General features: G+C 46.5%; 1 protein-coding gene across 3 annotated transcripts; it reads right to left on the reverse strand.

Moving 5' to 3' along the window:
- Positions 1-238: 238 nt before the first annotated feature.
- On the reverse strand, positions 239-18,061 carry stam2 (signal transducing adaptor molecule (SH3 domain and ITAM motif) 2). 3 transcript variants are annotated; one of them, XM_064329660.1, is made up of 15 exons: positions 17,951-18,061; positions 17,812-17,859; positions 15,133-15,217; positions 13,692-13,767; positions 11,954-12,049; positions 11,663-11,809; positions 9,921-9,990; positions 8,844-9,045; positions 8,329-8,423; positions 8,109-8,191; positions 7,527-7,614; positions 7,041-7,095; positions 6,305-6,458; positions 5,543-5,712; positions 239-2,993 (listed from the first exon to the last, which is right to left on the reverse strand). In XM_064329660.1, the coding sequence occupies exons 2-15, from the start codon at positions 17,849-17,851 to the stop codon at positions 2,798-2,800; spliced, it is 1,557 nt and encodes a 518-aa protein (XP_064185730.1). In that variant the 5' UTR covers positions 17,852-17,859; positions 17,951-18,061; the 3' UTR covers positions 239-2,797. The 3 variants fall into 3 exon arrangements, with proteins under 3 accessions (XP_064185730.1, XP_064185729.1, XP_064185728.1); XM_064329659.1 differs by having other exon boundaries at positions 239-1,199; positions 2,777-2,993; positions 17,812-17,996; XM_064329658.1 differs by having other exon boundaries at positions 17,812-17,996.
- Between the last annotated feature and the right edge of the window lie 120 nt (positions 18,062-18,181).

Raw genomic sequence — 18,181 nt, forward strand, 5'->3', positions numbered from 1 at the left:
AGAAGCGGCGGCTGACATCACATGCTCCCCCCAAAACAACAATGGGGGCTGTGGTGAGCGCTGGCCCAAGAGCTGGACCGGGCAACTCCAAACAGGGGAGACAGCATTAAAGACACCAGGGCAATCAAAATGGCACCTAGTGACAGGAGCCCACTGGTTAGTCAAGACAAGGCATCAGAAGAAGTATAAAACACCAAAACTGCAGTACAGTTTACATCAAACAGAGCTGGACCAGACCTTGAAACACAGGGTAACTTTTATTCTTAAAGGCTTTTTTTTTTTTAGTATTTTCTGGTTATTACAAATGGAACATTTTACAATGACAACACAAGATATAGAGAACCTTGATGTTATAAAATATGGATTATAAGAGAATATGCCAGTACTGGATAGAAACTTCCCTCTATATATATAGACCTAGATATACAGCAGCAGATTTCAATTTCCTTTAATTTTTCTTTTTGTTTTTTTATTTTCATTTTTAAAGAAAACAAGGCATCCAGTGGCAAATACATGTTTATAAAGTTAAGGTGCAATACCAACAATGAGAGATATCTTACATCTAATATACAACAGACTTCATGTGAAAGATGAAGAAAACGATGACTACACAAGTTTCTCATGTATACCGTGATAACTCAACCTGCCACAAACAAACATGGTAGAATCGATCAAATCCGGTCATGGTCCTTTGTTTGTTTGTTTGTTTTCCCCCAGGAAAATTCCAAAAATAATATAAAGCTAGTATACCTATAACCATTGCATTTGTAAGCCTAATAGTGCTCTATGTTTGTTTATCAGATTAGTATTTTCTTTTCACATTAAAAAAAGACTATACATTTTACCTGTTAGTCAGCACTTAGCCTATGCAGTCGCACGGTTTGCTTTGCTTGTATTTTCGATAAGACACAAAAGTAAAATGGAAAAATTAAGGATGTATTTTTACAATTTCAAAAACCATTAAGGAAGGACCTTATTACAAACATTCTTTTTTTCCCCCCACAAAGAAAATAATATTCAAGATAAAATACAAATCAGGGTACAAGGGATGCAATTTACAAATATTAAATTAAAAGCTTAACTACAGCTTTTTGTCACACGCAGCGTAGAGAAAAACTAGTTTTTGCATATTAAGAGTCCTTCTCTACTGTAGCTATCTGAACCAACGGCCAACAACGTCCATGTCTTTCACAGAGAGCCTATGAATGAAAAGCAGACAGACATTAATTGTAGTAACATAAAAAAAAATAAAAAAATAAAAAAATCACAATCCTATATACCAGCCTAATTGAACTGAACCCATCAACCCAATCAATCAGATCAAAACACAAATGTCCCCACATCCAGAAAGGTCTCGTCACAGAATGCAGATCATGGTCTTGTTGATGAGGTGAACCATTCCTAAGATATTCTTGAAGCCTTGGCACACAAATTAAAGGTGTATCAAAAAGGAATTTAAGAATACCACCGACAGATCACCTTTACCGCGCATCAGGGCGATACCCAAAATTTTCTATCACTGTGTCCATGTTAATAACAAGCCTCAACAACAATTATTTGAAAAAATGGCATCATCCCTATACCAGGTTGTCCAATCTTACCTGAAAAGGGCCGGTGTGGGTGCAGGTTTTTGCTATAGCTCAGCACTGCAGCACCTGATTCTAAAAAGTAGCCTGTACCAGGGGTAAAAGTCTGCTAAGTGCTTTAATTTGGCACCTAATCACTAATTAACTAATCATGGTCTTCAATCAAGGTCTTGATAAGTAGAATCAGGTGTCTTAGTGCTGGGCTACAATAGCCTGCACCCACACCAACCCTTGTAGGATATGTTTGGACATCCCTGCCCTATACAGTTAAAATGAACCCATCCAACGGCATTTCCTTTTGTACTGTGGTTCTCAGGGGAACGTAACCTACTTTGCTGATGAAGTGCTATGGTGCAGATGAGGAGTGTGGAGCTCTACGGCCCTGGCTTGGACCGCCACTGGGTCTGACGCACGCTTTCATTTGACGTCGTTATTTTTTGGTGAAAATCGCCGATCGCATTGATTTTTATTGGAGTGAAATCTGCATATGACTTTTGCCCAATCCACCGTTTGCCCCAACACAGAGTGGCGAATGTACCGTGCGTAGCGACTTCACCCATCCTGCTGGCTGTGTACCCGAAGATGACCGCCATTTTAACTGACACTCAAAATCCTTCATGATTAAACATTTGCAGCCTGCAACCTCCCACAATGGCGACTGTCCTAGGGTGACTGCCATCCACGTTTAAAAAAATCAGCACGGTTTTCGAGATGCAAATGAGCACGTAGGCTCGTATGTAAAAACATTCTGAAGAATGGACAGCGTGAACGATCCACACACATGCACACACACACACACACGGGGAGACACACACACACACACACACACACACGCAGACACACACGCACAAACAGCGGCTGCATCTCACTGCTATATGTAGATACAAAACTGAAGCCAAGTAGAAACTCTCCTGAAGCCTTAGACACACAAACTCCTAAAACGTTAGCTTCAGACGCTAAGCTAAACTATCGCACACCACCGTCGGAGCTCCTGAACTATCGTCTGCGATAACGGACGGCAATGCCTCTGGCTACTGGACACTAGTGAAGCGTTTGAACTGACCGAACCAGCACACCCTTTTCATCCACACCATGGTGGGGGGGTAACCCCCTCCACCCCCACCCCTCCCCCCCTTTGCAACCTAAAAACCGCAGCTGTTTGTGTATGAAGAGTTTTCCGAGATACGCACAGAGGCAGTTATTGCAGCGGTTCACAGAAGGGGCTGTTGGTAGTAGGCGGCCTGTGGTTGGCCTCCGGGGTGACCGGGAGCAGCCATTGGATAGGAGGCCGGGGGCATGCCGGGGTTAGTGTTCTGATAGGCTGACATGTCCATAGCCACGCCCATTTGCTGTGGGTAAGGAGGGGGGGCGCCGGGGGCCTGGGTCATGTACGCTGCGTTTACCCCGCTGTGGAAGAGAGAGCAGTTAGCGACCAGCTAGCGCCCGGCGAGCACTAGCAGGGCTGGGCTCAGTTCAGTTTCAGTTTGGTTCACCCTGATTTCACTTCCTGACTTCACTGCATTAAAACTGAACTGTCCCCAGCTCTACACACTAGCAATTATCTCCAGATAGAGGGACTGCTTTGTTAGAAACAGAACAGAAACTGATAGCGTATAATAATTATAAACAGAAAGGCAAAAAAAAAAAAAAAAAAAATCAATTAAAAAAACGGATCAGTTCTTTACTGGCAGAAAGGAACACGTGTCTTTACGAAGATATATTCACAATGAGATCGACACAAAGAGTTACAATATCAATTTTACATTCACTAACAAAAATAAACTAAAGCAGTAGCTATGCTTTTACTGGGCTGAGTTTTCTGTAGTAAGAATGATGGATACCTCATGCAGGTCTGTGCTGAGTTTACTGTAATTAGGATGATGGATACCTCATGCAGGTCAGTGCTGAGTTTACTGTAATTAGGGTGATGGATACCTCATGCAGGTCAGTGCTGAGTTTACTGTAATTAGGGTGATGGATACCTCATGCAGGTCTGTAATGAGTTTACTGTAATTAGGGTGATGGATACCTCATGCAGGTCTGTAATGAGTTTACTGTAATTAGGGTGATGGATACCTCATGCAGGTCAGTGCTGAGTTTACTGCAATAAGGGTGATGGATACCTCATGCAGGTCAGTGCTGAGTTTACTGTAATTAGGGTGATGGATACCTCATGCAGGTCTGTAATGAGTTTACTGTAATTAGGGTGATGGATACCTCATGCAGGTCAGTGCTGAGTTTACTGTAATTAGGGTGATGGATACCTCATGCAGGTCTGTGCTGAGTTTACTGTAATAAGGGTGATGGATACCTCATGCAGGTCAGTGCTGAGTTTACTGTAATAAGGGTGATGGATACCTCATGCAGGTCAGTGCTGAGTTTACTGTAATAAGGGTGATGGATACCTCATGCAGGTCTGTACTGAGTTTACTGTAATAAGGGTGATGGATACCTCATGCAGGTCAGTGCTGAGTTTACTGTAATAAGGGTGATGGATACCTCATGCAGGTCAGTGCTGAGTTTACTGTAATTAGGGTGATGGACACCTCGTGCAGGTCTGTGCTGAGTTTACTGTAATTAGGGTGATGGATACCTCATGCAGGTCAGTGCTGAGTTTACTGTAATAAGGGTGATGGATACCTCATGCAGGTCTGTGCTGAGTTTACTGTAATTAGGGTGATGGATACCTCATGCAGGTCAGTGCTGAGTTTACTGTAATTAGGGTGATGGATACCTCATGCAGGTCAGTGCTGAGTTTACTGTAATTAGGGTGATGGATACCTCATGCAGGTCTGTGCTGAGTTTACTGTAATTAGGGTGATGGATACCTCATGCAGGTCAGTGCTGAGTTTACTGTAATAAGGGTGATGGATACCTCATGCAGGTCAGTGCTGAGTTTACTGTAATACGGGTGATGGATACCTCATGCAGGTCAGTGCTCAGTTTACTGTAATTAGGGTGATGGATACCTCATGCAGGTCAGTGCTCAGTTTACTGTAATTAGGGTGATGGATACCTCATGCAGGTCAGTGCTGAGTTTACTGTAATAAGGGTGATGGATACCTCATGCAGGTCAGTGCTGAGTTTACTGTAATTAGGGTGATGGATACCTCATGCAGGTCAGTGCTCAGTTTACTGTAATTAGGGTGATGGATACCTCATGCAGGTCTGTGCTGAGTTTACTGTAATACGGGTGATGGATACCTCATGCAGGTCAGTGCTGAGTTTACTGTAATTAGGGTGATGGATACCTCATGCAGGTCAGTGCTGAGTTTACTGTAATAAGGGTGATGGATACCTCATGCAGGTCAGTGCTGAGTTTACTGTAATTAGGGTGATGGATACCTCATGCAGGTCAGTGCTGAGTTTACTGTAATTAGGGTGATGGATACCTCATGCAGGTCAGTGCTCAGTTTACTGTAATTAGGGTGATGGATACCTCATGCAGGTCTGTGCTGAGTTTACTGTAATACGGGTGATGGATACCTCATGCAGGTCAGTGCTGAGTTTACTGTAATTAGGGTGATGGATACCTCATGCAGGTCAGTGCTGAGTTTACTGTAATTAGGGTGATGGATACCTCATGCAGGTCTGGGCTCAGTTTACTGTAATTAGGGTGATGGATACCTCATGCAGGTCAGTGCTGAGTTTACTGTAATTAGGGTGATGGATACCTCATGCAGGTCAGTGCTGAGTTTACTGTAATTAGGGTGATGGATACCTCATGCAGGTCAGTGCTGAGTTTACTGTAATAAGGGTGATGGATACCTCATGCAGGTCAGTGCTGAGTTTACTGTAATAAGGGTGATGGATACCTCATGCAGGTCAGTGCTGAGTTTACTGTAATTAGGGTGATGGATACCTCATGCAGGTCAGTGCTGAGTTTACTGTAATAAGGGTGATGGATACCTCATGCAGGTCAGTGCTGAGTTTACTGTAATTAGGGTGATGGATACCTCATGTAGGCGGGCTGTGCGGGTTGGCTGGTGGCGGGTGTGTTGGCGTTTGGCGGCATGGAACACAGGGGCCCCGCCTGGTCGGGCCCCAGGCTGTACGTGGGCGCGGGGGGGCCCTGGGGTACCCCTGACGCCATGTACGCCCCGCCCTGGGGCTGGGTCATGTAACCCTGAGAGGAGGAAAAAGCACGTTCTTAAATCCCCCATCGAATCTCACTTAGCCCAGCTAACTCCGCCCATGCCTCAGATTCACACCTCCGTCAGCAAAGCAGAGGTCATCAAGCTTCCCAACGGTAAAAAAAAAAGAGTCATCACGCAGTACTGTGCAAACATGACCACCAAAGGCTCATGTCTCAGCACTAACTCCTCTTAGCAGTTTGAGGGCAGCACAGAATCATTAATCACAGGAATAGGGGCTGTCTCAGGTACAGCTGAAAAACACACTGTTCCTGCATCATTCCTAACTCCACAGCCCCAAATGGGAGCTCCCTCTCTGTCGTCTGAAGGAGAGAGAGGGAGTTTGGGAAGGAGAGGCAGAGACGGGCGCTGGGAAGGGGTGGGTCCAGTGGAGGGGGGGGTTGGGGAAGGGGAGGGTCCACATGGTGGGGGGGTGGGGGGGTTAGGGGAAGGTCCAGTGGAGGGGGAAGGGGAGGGTGCAGTGGAGGGGGGTTTGGGGAAGGGGAGGGTCTAGTGGAGGGGCGGTTGGGGAAGGGGAGGGTGCAGTGGAGGGGGGGTTTGGGGGCTGGTTCAGGGGGGGCTGACCTGCATGGAGACGGGCGCGGTCGTGCTCGGGTAGTGCCCCTGGGACTGCAGCTTGGAGTAGGCGGAGTACATCGGCGCCTCGTTCATCAGCTGGTTGTACAGCTCCAGCGCTTCCAGAACCTTCACGTTCAGCTCCGAGAGCTCGGAGTGCTTCCTGATAAAACAGGGGGGGGGGGGGCAGTGTGTTCAGCTGGGGGGGGGTCCTGAGGGCACTCTGCTTCAGAGGGAAAAAGGGCTCTGTCTTCACACCCCCCCCCCCCCCCACCCCACCCCCAGGACACAGCTGCTGGGTGAATTGCGGCTGCTGACCCAGTTGTGAGACCGGGTCCGTTTAGACGGCACAGGCCCGACTGCAGCAGGCACGCATCACGAGTCGGGCTGGATCAGGGCGTCTGCAAGTCCGCATCGGTAAACACACGCTGTTCCCTTCTTTCGGGAGCGCAGACAAAAATAACAAAGACTCAGACACGGACTCCGTGAGCAGCACACCCTGTGCCCCGTCTCTGAGAATCTTCACCAGAAGAACAGTAATCATTTTACATAACACGCAATTCCACAGCCGGCTCACGTGTTCGTTTCGCTAAAAAATCACATCGGCTGCTGGTTTTTGTTCGCTTCAGAGAACACACTTATCATTCAATAAAACACCATAATTCCCTAATTACTGCTGTGTCCATGCGTAGGCTTTTAGAAAATGTTCTCTTGCACTTCATGTGCAGATTTCAAGCTTCCTGACCTGTCAATCTCCTCAAGCTTCTCGTCAATCATTGGGTTCATCTGTTCGCAAGCGTCTGAAAAGGGAAAAACAGAGTTAGCCAACAGCACTATTGAATTACTGTATACATCGCCCAAATCTGCTAATACAACTTTAGCTAACAGCATAACTGAATTATACATATCACCCAAATCTGCTAATGAAAGCCACATTTTCATAAGCAAATTTGAGCGAGTGAGGGGCTTCTTTTTCATATGTACATACTGCACATTATCTTATAGTTAGTCACCAATGCATTGCAGCATTGGATTATGGGCTTTATAAAGGAAAAAAAAACTATGAAATGGTAACTCTGGGCTAACTGACATTTTTTGTGGGCGGAGCCAAGACTGGCTAATTTAATAATAGCAAATGCAACTCGGTGTTACATTCAGTGTGACACGGGCAAGCGCAACATTCCTAAAAACGAGCCGTACTGCACAGGAGCCCCCGGAAGGCGACCCGCACCTTCTAACTGGAAAAGTTCTGCCGAGTCGGGCTGGGCGTCGGCCGGGTCCGTGTTCCGGAGCAGATGCAGCGTTCTGTCCATCTTCTCCTGCGGACGAGCGGAACCGGCGCACAGAATGAACACGCTGGGTCAGACGTGCGCCCCCCCCCCCTCACCCACCCACCCCGCAGGGGAGTCTGAATCGCAGTAAGGACAGCTGCCTGGGGGAGGCGCTGTTCTCCCCACCTCACTTCACTTCATCTACCAACATGGCACTGTTAGTCACTGGCATGGACACAACTATCTTTTTTTAAATTTTTTTTTAAACCATCTTGATGGGAGGTGGGGAGGAGGGGCGTGGTTGGGAACGGGAGAGTGTGTAGGCGGACCACCTTAGGGGGAATTTAGAGTGTGCTTGAGGACCCCTTTACGGTACCTTTGCAGACCCCTTGCTGAAACCCCAAGTTTTAAACTGTAAAAAATAATTCATTTAACAGCCCAGATACACAACCAGTATGGTTAAAAAAAAATAACAGTAGTAAGTTATTTATAAGCTTGTCTGTGAGACGGAGTGCGGTTCTGGACAGACGGGCGATACGCACCTCGTCTATGCAGACGGGCTCAGGCTCGGCTTTGGCCTGCACGCTGGGCTCCTCGGCTGGAGCGGCCTTCTCCACAACCGCAGCTGTGGGGGTGGGGGGGGGGAACAGAACAGAGCGGGGCGTTCATTTACTGCGTCCTGCTGGAGAAGCTCCGCGCACCAATCCGGCGCACAGAGGAGCATGCTGGGAAAAGGGGGCGGAGACCGGGCGGCTCGCTCACCTGGCTCAGGGTCTGCGTTCAGGTTGGTCGTGACGAAGTTGGACGGGAACAGCCCCACCCCTCTGTGGTTCTCCCCTTTCCACCAGTTAGGGTCACTGTGAAGTCACATGGGATTATTAATGCTAACAAGCTCCGTGTTGTAATGAGCTGCTAGTTGTTCTTAATTAGACACTAATTGTTTGTATTTATACTCGTTATATCTATTGAAGGACAATTTACCCTCTTAAAACCACATTATTTCAGAAATAGCAGTCTGCCCTAAAAAACAAATGTCCCATATTCAGTTGGGTCCCATTTGTGGAAACCTGAAACCAGTTGTGCGAAATGAATGGAGTTTATTGAAAGCAAACGGCCAAACCTGTATTTAGTTAACATAAGTTTAACCACACAATTATGGTAGAACACATTTTCAACAACCTTAACTGATTAAGAGACTGGCTTTGGCAAACAGCCTGAGGAGTGGAGCGGGTTGCCCGGGGTGACGAGCGGGTTGCCGGGGCGACGGGCGCTCATACCTGTCGTCCAGGACGATGATGACCTCGCCGGCCTTGAAGGTGAGCTCGTTGTCCTCGGCGGCCTCGAAGTCGTAGAGCGCGCGCACCTTGCGCGACTCCTTACCGCTGCCGCTGCCGTTGCTGTTGTAGGGCGGGTCGGTGGGAACCGTCAGGGGGCGCGTCTCCGCCTGCTGCTTCTGGTCCTGCAGGGACAGCTCGATGGCTGCGGGAGAAGCAGGTCACATGACCAGGGGAACGCACTCATCAGGTCATATGACAAGACCACAATGATCAGGTCACATGACGAGGGGACCACACTGATCAGGTCACATGACGAGGGGACCACACTGATCAGGTCACATGAAAAGGGGACCACACTGATCAGGTCACATGACTAGGAGACCACACTGATCAGGTCACATGAAAAGAGGACCACACTGATCAGGTCACATGACGAGGGGCCCACACTGATCAGGTCACATGACGAGGGGACCACACTCATCAGGTCACATGACAAGGGGACCACACTGCTCAGGTCACATGACGAGGGGCCCACACTGGTCAGGTCACATGAAAAGGGGACCACACTGATCAGGTCACATGACAAGGGGACCACACTGATTAGGTCACATGACGAGGGGACCACACTGAGGGCGGGGCTTCATTCTGGACTGCAGGCTCTGGCTGGGTGGGGACTGCAAGATGGAACTCCTGTTCTGTCTCCATGGCAACGGATCTTAACATACTCTGCTCCAATAACAGCTGTCTAATAATAACTCAGAAGTCAAGCGCTCTGAACAGGGACACCGAACCACACAGTTCACATATAAATAAAATGTGTCAGACTGAAGGAACCCATTTGCAGCAGTTCCCAAAAAATGTGTCGGATTTGCAGACGGGTGCATACACTCATATTATTTCAGGTGTTTGAAGACAAAACTTAATTAAGAACTTATTCAAAGTATCGCCCAACCATTTGCCCAGTAGTGTTGTAAATAGACAGAATTCTTCTGCCATGTATTTTTTTATTGTCCTTGCTCAACAGCCCAAAAACGTGATTTTATTAACATGCAGCTGCACGCAGAGGCAGTCTCTCACCTTTGGCCAAGTCGTCGTCGTCTGAAGGTTTGCTTGCGGCTGGAGCTGCGGTCTTTGTGCTGGTGGAATTCTGCCAAAGAAGGACGAACGAGTTACTGAACCAGAACCCGACTCACGCGTCTGGACCCCTCCCAGTCAGAACCAGTAAGGCCCACCTGCGTAAGATCTCCAACTGTGAGCTTCTCTGCTCATCACTTACTTTAAGAGGAAGGGTGTATCCGCACTACCTGACAACCCCCCCCCCCCCCAAAAAAAAAACTAGATTCCTTGTTCACTGGAATAATTTATGACAACGTCCCTTCAGTACATGGGGCGAAAGCTCCAGCCACTGCACCACAGGTTAGGCCTCAGTTAAAATGCATATGCTGGAATTCCCCTGACTGAGAGCAACTGATTAAAAAAAAAGATAAGACTACTGAAAGGGTCCTTGAAGCCTGCACCTTGTTCACCATAACCAAGTGTTAAATTAAGCGTCTCTAACCACACCTGATGCGAAATTATCTAAATATGAAATATGATCACAGCCTCAGCCATAACATCTTAAATTCATATCTGCGTGCGTTACCATGGCTATAGTGCCACCTATAGGTCCTATGATGGTACTACACCCACCGCAACCTCAAAGAAATTAGGACAGTGGACTTAACTCCAGCAAGTACGTCATTTTCAAAACCGTGTCAGACTTTCATTTTCAATTACAGGAAATTCAATCAATTTTACCATGACTAAAAATAGACTTCATAAAATATATCAGAAACATATTAGGAGAGACTACTTTCAGCCGTTTGTAGGGTGTTGATTTAGGAAACACTTGGCAATGTTTAAAAAGAAATTAATAAGTAAAACGACCCTGTCAATCTGTCAGGAATGGGGCAAAGCTCCTAATTCAGCCAATCAAAGGCCACAGGACACAGGCATGGAGAGAGCTGGGGAAACTGTGATTACAACGGGAACTGACCTGTCCGAACCAAAACGCACTATACAGATTACAGCAGTCCTGGGAATTTTATTTTAATACACCGCTTTGCACTTTGATTGTTCAATCATCGCCTTTTGTGAAGCACTAAAGAAATAAAATGTATTACTATTATTATTATTATACACACTACAGAAAAAACAATGGCTTACAACCAATGTTACACAATTTGGACAATTGCCAAATATGTGAGTTAACCTCCACACTCAAAACGCATGAGACCGGCTCAATCTTGGGCCCCGTAATGGGACTGGGATGTCCCGAATTTGTGGCACCTGGAGGTTTTCATTTCCACCCCAATTTGGCACGCCTGATTCCACCAATTGGCGGCTTAACGAGATCTCGAGTAGTTGAGGTACATTTTATTAGGGTTGGAGTGAAAGCCTACAGGATGGTAGATCTTCAGGAACAGGGATGGGCAGCCCTGCTCTAGCTGTTGAATGAGGTGTGATTTGTTAGGGTTGGAGTGAAAACTTTCAGGATGGTAGATCTCTAGAGACAAGGTTGGGCAGCCCTGCTCTAGCTGTTGAATGAGGTGTGCTTTGTTAGGATTGGAGTGAAAACCTTCAGGATGGTAGATCTCTAGAGACAGGGTTGGGCAGCCCTGCTCTAGCTGTTGAATGAGGTGCGCTTTGTTAGGGTTGGAGTGAAAGCCTACAGGACGGTAGATCTCCAGGAAGAGGACATGGCGGCCCTGGATTGGATGACGGTTACCACGGTATCACGCTCAGGGCGGCTCACAGAAAATGGCGGACGGGGGAGGTACCTGGGAGCCGGACGTGGGGAAGCTCACCCCCTCCTCCTTCAGGGACTTAATGGTGGCGCTGACCAGGCTCAGCTGGGGGTCCTTCTGAAACTCCTCAGCCCACTCCACCATCAGGGCCTTGAGCTTCTCACAGACCTTCGGGTGGGCCTGGGGGGGGCAGGGTGAGGAAGAGCCAGGTTACCCACAGAGCAGCCATCTTTCCTAAACAGTACGTCAGCGCACGCTTTACCTCAGAAAGTTCCGGAGGCATTCTGCTAACATTCTGCGAATGGGATTGTGGGATTTCCGTACCTTGGCCAGGACGCCGCGGACCTCGCTGGCGAAGTCCCGCGAGCAGATCTCCAAGTGAAATATCCTCCCGCTGTTCGACACGCAGGCGCCCAGCAACTGGCAGAAGAGAGGGGGCAAAAAAAACAGTTAAAACAGAGATTACGATTTTCTGTGTGATGTTCCATTTGCGGCCATTAAAGAAGAAATACTGTAACTGATGGCCTGTCAAAGGCCCAGCTAACACAAAACGTTCTCAGTATATTGCTACAACGCTGAGGTAATGTTGTAACATTGACAGAACATTCCAGTAACGTTGTGGGAACGTGTTGTGTGAGCTGGGCTGCTTCTCCCGAAGCCGCAGGGTACAAAGTCCAGGCACATTTACAGCTTAACCTTTCGAACGCGCCCGTGTCCATCTGATTAAACAGAGCCCAACCTGCACTGGCACACCGAGAGGAGGAGGAGGAGGAGAGAGAGGGAGAGAGAGAGGAGAGGAGAGAGAGAGAGAGAGAAGAGAGAGGAGAGAGGGAGGGAGAGAGAGAGAGGGGAAAGAGGGAGGGAGAAAAGAGAGAGAGAGAGGGGGAGAGAGAGAGAGGGAGGGAGGGAGAGAGAGAGATAGAGAGAGAGACAGAGGGAGGGAGAGAGAGAGAGAGAGAGAGAGAGAGAGAGGTGCGTTTAGCGCATTAGCGAGCAGGACTCCCGCGAACCTCCGACAGGTTGTGAGACGGCGGAGAGCGCTTCCTCAGAACTTGGCGAACGGTCTAAAAATATGCCGCATGACTCAGAGCATCATGGGAGGCTGACTCAGGAGACGCGTCACAAGGAAGCGCACGCGTCCCAGACAGCGTGACGGGCCGCAGCGGCGTCCCAACGTAGCCATGAGTTAAAAAAACAAAAAAAACAACTCACCAGAGCATCTATACAATAAAATCAATCGCTGACCCAAAAGTAAACCAATCAGCTTGAGCGGGTCAGGCAGAGCGACTGGCACAGGGAACGATGCTGAGCCTGAGAGGAGCCCCCCCCCATCCTGCTGCCCTACCCAGAGTCCTGCGGTGTGACCACAAGCACTGGGAGAGCTCTGTGGTCACACACACGAACCGGGAATAAACCGAACAACCACGTGCTGACCGCGCGGCAGAATCGAACCATGATGATCCAGAACCAAACCAATGCGAGTTTGAGTACGGGAGCGATTCCCAAAGAAACCGGAGGTGGTGTTTCACGAAGCAGGATTACTGAGTTAGCTGGATTACTGAGTTAGCAGGATTACTGAGTTAGCAGGATTACTGAGTTAGCAGGATTACTGAGTTAGCAGGATTACTGAGTTAGCTGGATTACTGAGTTAGCTGGATTACTGAGTTAGCCGGATTACTGAGTTAGCAGGATTACTGAGTTAGCAGGATTACTGAGTTAGCCGGATTACTGAGTTAGCTGGATGACTGCGCTGAGTAAAACCCGGAACGGCTCTTCTTACTTCAGTCCATGTTCCAGATTTGGGAGGGTTCCGGGTTTTGAATCAGTGCAGTTATCCAGCTTAACTCAGTAATCCTGCTTCGTGAAACACCACCCTGATTCGGAAATAAATTTCACCAGACGGTTTTCCTTCGATATAAAACAAACTGATGACTCCTTTTGTGGCACAAACAGTGCTGCATTGCAGCTTGGCACCACCCTCGGGGTCTCGTCGTCATGGTAATGCAGCACATCCCGACAGGGCCAGGTTTGGGCCGTTCGGTGGCCGTCGGCGGGGACTTACGGTCAGGGCCTGCATGGCGACGTGGGGGACCTTGTGGTTGACCCTCTTCATGATGGACTTCAGGCATTCCTTAGCACTGAGAGACACAGTCAACAGGGCGATAAATCACAACCAAACAAATACATAAAGAGAAATTAGCAGGATGAGCAAATCTGTTTCCCTTATAACGTAGATAGTTTGGTAGGACATGGGGGAACTTATGATAACTGCAATAAGTGCAATGGAAGTACACAAACACCTTCATTAAACATCTCATCTTGATTAAACATCTCAGATGGGAAACAACAGTTACTGGCACACTGGTTTGTTACACTTCGTATTCAAAAGACCCCTCTAGCTCATAGTGGTTTTAGTTTGATGATGACTTGCCCATCTGATACCCTGTCAAACACTTTAAAAATCAGAATACATTTTAACCTGCTCTGAAAGGAAGCATTTATTGTGACTGTCCTCAAAAATGATCCAGAAGACTATAAACTCTTTCTGTGAAAACCATTTTCATTATCCCTTATGATATTTGCCCTGGTAGTTTTTAATCTCCCCCACTTATTTTCATTTTCATATTACAACACAGGGGAAAAGAACACACTGAACATGTTATGTGAAATTTAATGTCACAAAAAGCACTGAACTTCATGTGTCGTTCCTTGTTTGGGAGGGGAGGGAGGGGGGTGGAAGGCAGCACAGAAAACGCATTGAGTGAAAATGAGGACTGTGGGCCCCCCGCTCCAACAGACCCCCCAGGGATGAGCAGTTATGGCCAGGCACACGGACGGGGTTAGCAAACATTTCATTTCGCCCCCCGATGGGGTTACTCTAACGAGAAGGACGTGAGCCGTGAAAGGTCTCACATCCATCAGAGACCAGGAATACGAGAAATAAGGATTTCTAAATCCAATCTTCCCTCCTATTTATCAGAAAGCAACACACAAGAAAGATAAAAGTGTTAAATTAAATAATAAGCTGTCATACAGTCTTTCTAACGGTTATCAGAGAACAGCTTTAGGGAGCCTTTTCAGACAAATTTGATGCTTCAGAAAAGCAGCATGCTTACTTCCCTGCGTCAGGGATTTCAGGAGTAATAGCCTTGCTTACTGGCCACTTGTCACGCCTGATAACATGTCTGTGCACAACCGTGCTCTAAACTGAGACAATGTACGCGCCAAGGCCAACCAATCAAAACCAAGCAAGCTATTCATTCGTTCAATCACAGCAGCGGGCATTTTCAATGCATGAGGGGGCACCGCTCCTGAAAAGAGGGAAGCCCAAAGCATACTTACGTCAGGCAAGCCCACGGTTGCCACAAGATGTACACAACAGGCTGAGGCAACAAGGCAACTGCAACACTAGAGCAAGGCCACAGCAGGAAGTGATGACACAGCTCAAGCTGAGGAAACAATGCCCTCTTTCTCCACGTACAGGATGCAGGACTGGAGCTTACCCGTTGGGTGTGGTCCCCACACGGTCACATATGTCCATGATAAGACCCCAGTCATCCGTCGTGTTCGTTTCATTGGTCGCTTTCTCTGTGAACGGAAGAATCTTGCCTTTAGTGAAATTAACATTACATTACCTTTATTTGGCAGACGCGTTTAACCAAAGCGACGTACAATGAGCGAACGACCTGTATTAAACAACCGGCAAAAATAAAACTAAAGTAACCACACTAGCGATTACCTGATTTGTAAACAAATACATTCTTAATTCATTATTATTGCAACAGCAGCTGTTTTGCGAAAGTCATGGGTTTGACCTGGTTGGGATGTCTTGGACATGTAAACTGAGGTCAGAATTATGCAGCTGTACAGTGGAAACTGCAGTGCCAGGCTCCTAAAAGCCCACTAAGCTGTCCTATCTGGGAAAGTGTACGGAGCAGATATGACCCATGCAAAGCTGGAGTGTGTCCACAAGCTCGGTTTATTTTTGGGACACAAAGAGAGCGATACAGAGACCCTACCCCAACAGCGCCTGACATTTCCATCAAGTAACAACTGACAGAGCTTGATTAGCACATATCTGTGAGTAACTCACTCACGGGCCTGTACCAGGTTAAGGTAAGTCAGACCCAGTGAGACATCCTTAAGGCCTACACCCCTGTTACTCAAATCACAGCCCTCAAGGTCCAAGAACTGCTGGTCTGGTTCTCCACCCTCCCTTTACCTGGGAGTCAGGTGTGAATACAGTCTGGCCAATTAGCAGCACTAACTGTTCAGTTAATTGCCTGGGGGGGGGGAAAGAAAACCAGGACCGGATTCAGATTCAAGATCCAGATTTGAGTCTCCATTGCCTACATCCAGTTAAAAAAGACCACAAAAAAATGTAGGACAGGCGTACTCAAATCTGGCCTAAGGGATAGTAGTACAGCTGAGAGTGAATTGATTGATTAATGCCACAGGTCTGACCCACCTGGTGTCCTAGGTTTAAATCAGTCCTGATTAGAGGGGTGAGAATTATGTAGGTTTAGGTTATGAGTCCAACTGTGTACAAAATAAATGAAAACATGACTTAAAAAAAAAAAAGTTGTACAAATGTCCATGATACAGGCTGCTCCTCTGTGAATTACTATAACCCAGGTACTAAAAATTCCCTAATGACTCAAGACCACATGTCTTTTCTTTCCATCTCCCATTTTATCATCTAAATCTCAGGAAGATGACACACAAAACATAATTAGGCCACACGGTATACTTCGGCCAAGTCCTCCCACCCTACCAAATACATAAATCATAAAAAGTACCATAGCCAGCACGGCCATAACAGGAAATAAAAATGTGTTAATTCCATGGACCATTTGCATGAAGCCACTCTTAGGAATGAATGTATCTGTTGTTCACCTCCAGCAGCTGCACTGTGTAAACTGTTAGCGGTGTATTACATGTGAGCTTGTGTGACGCAGATCTTAATCTCCAGGGCATCTTCCAAGGAAAAAAGTAAAAGATTACCCAACCAATTTTACCAGGTAAAGTCTGCATAGGCACAAGTCAAACCCACGCACACACACGCATACGCATACATATACATATACATACATACATACACATGTATATGTACACGACAGGGTCAATATGAAATGTATAACGTGTATAAAAGCTTTCTTGGCCTGATGCACTGTCGTTAAACCGGCAAAACTGACTACATTGGGAGGGCGACAGAACTTGACAAAACCCCACAGGCATCTGATGTCATAGTTTGTTTGTTTGTGCCAATTTATGTAAATTCCCAGGTTGAAAACCTGAAACGCAATTCCTTTAAATTAATGTCACCTAGTTAACTGAACATTAGACATTAGCTGACTAATATTTTGCTGCGCGCTAGTTACATTTATCTAGCTAGCCATGTAGCTAAATAAGAATGATCATATCAGATTTAACAGCCACCTAAATTATAACTAGTTTTCCAAGTTTCATGTAACTTAATAGCCTAAATATAAACTAGTCACAAAATGATCAAATTTACTGAATCTTTATAGAATTGGCTAAAACTGGTGATAGCTTGTAGCTGGCTAGCTACGGAAGTATCATAGCCAAAACCTAGTAACATTACAAGAAGCTACCTAGCTAGCTAGCAAGTATAGCATATTAGCTAATTTGGTAACTTAGGTTACAACTGTACCTTTGCTTACGAAGTGTCACTAATCCGCACTGCGAGCTGCAAACTAACGTTACCTAGCTAGCTAGTTAGGATAGGATGACAATTCTCGACCGCAAGGTAGTTAGCTGCTGTGACAAATTTGACAAAATTGTCATGGTCTAGCATCGTCAGTAAACCTAGCTAATATAGCCTGTTCTTTCGATCAATAAAGTTATACACCATCCGTAAAATATGCTTGGAAATATTCAGAAGCCTGCTCAAACACTATTGTTTTCAATATAATCACACGCTGGCTAGAGCGAACAGCATTTTATATTGCAAGACATTAGACATTTCCAGGAAAAACAACAGTTAGCTACAGGCCGAAATCAGAAAGTACGATAGCTAGCTAGCTAGCTAGAAAACAATCCCCTTCAACACCGCTTGCTCGTCAGCAAACTACTGGGTCACCCCCGATAAAGCTAACGTTAGCCGTCTAACTTGGCTAACGTTAGCTTGAGAACACGTAACGTTCACCCGATAAACTTACCAACATCCTGGTCGAAAGGATTCTGGGCGAACAATGGCATTTTGATTCCTTTCAAACAAAACACAATATATCCTGTTGAAAGTAACAAATAAAAATATTATGATTTCGCAAATTTCCCTTCCTCATCCATCCAACTCACTTTCACCAGTTGCTCTTCTCTTCCGTGAATATAGCTATCTATGAAACTGCCGGAAATTTTTAAGTTGTCATGGAAACGATAATAATATTCAAGACGTGTTGCCACATACATATGTTTTTACATTTGTTCTTTATTATATTTCATAAATAAAAGGTACGTTATTTTGCATGTTTCTCGTTGTTTCAGCTGGCATTGCAGTGGACTCCTTTTTTGGTCCTTTCAGAAATTCAG

Source organism: Anguilla rostrata, chromosome 3 (genome assembly GCF_018555375.3).
Source record: "Anguilla rostrata isolate EN2019 chromosome 3, ASM1855537v3, whole genome shotgun sequence".
Classification (NCBI taxonomy): Eukaryota; Metazoa; Chordata; class Actinopteri; order Anguilliformes; family Anguillidae; genus Anguilla; species Anguilla rostrata.

What these genes read in the sequence shown, in the direction of transcription:
- stam2 (XM_064329660.1), bottom strand. Translation starts at nt 17,851, where the DNA reads ATGCCATTGTTCGCCCAGAATCCTTTCGACCAGGATGTTG. An exon ending in AGCCCGTCTGCATAGACGAG is followed by an intron (nt 7,615 to 8,108) that starts GTGCGTATCGCC and finishes GCTCGTCCGCAG; the next exon opens with GAGAAGATGGACAGAACGCT. An exon ending in AAGCTTGAGGAGATTGACAG is followed by an intron (nt 6,459 to 7,040) that starts GTCAGGAAGCTT and finishes CTGTTTTATCAG; the next exon opens with GAAGCACTCCGAGCTCTCGG.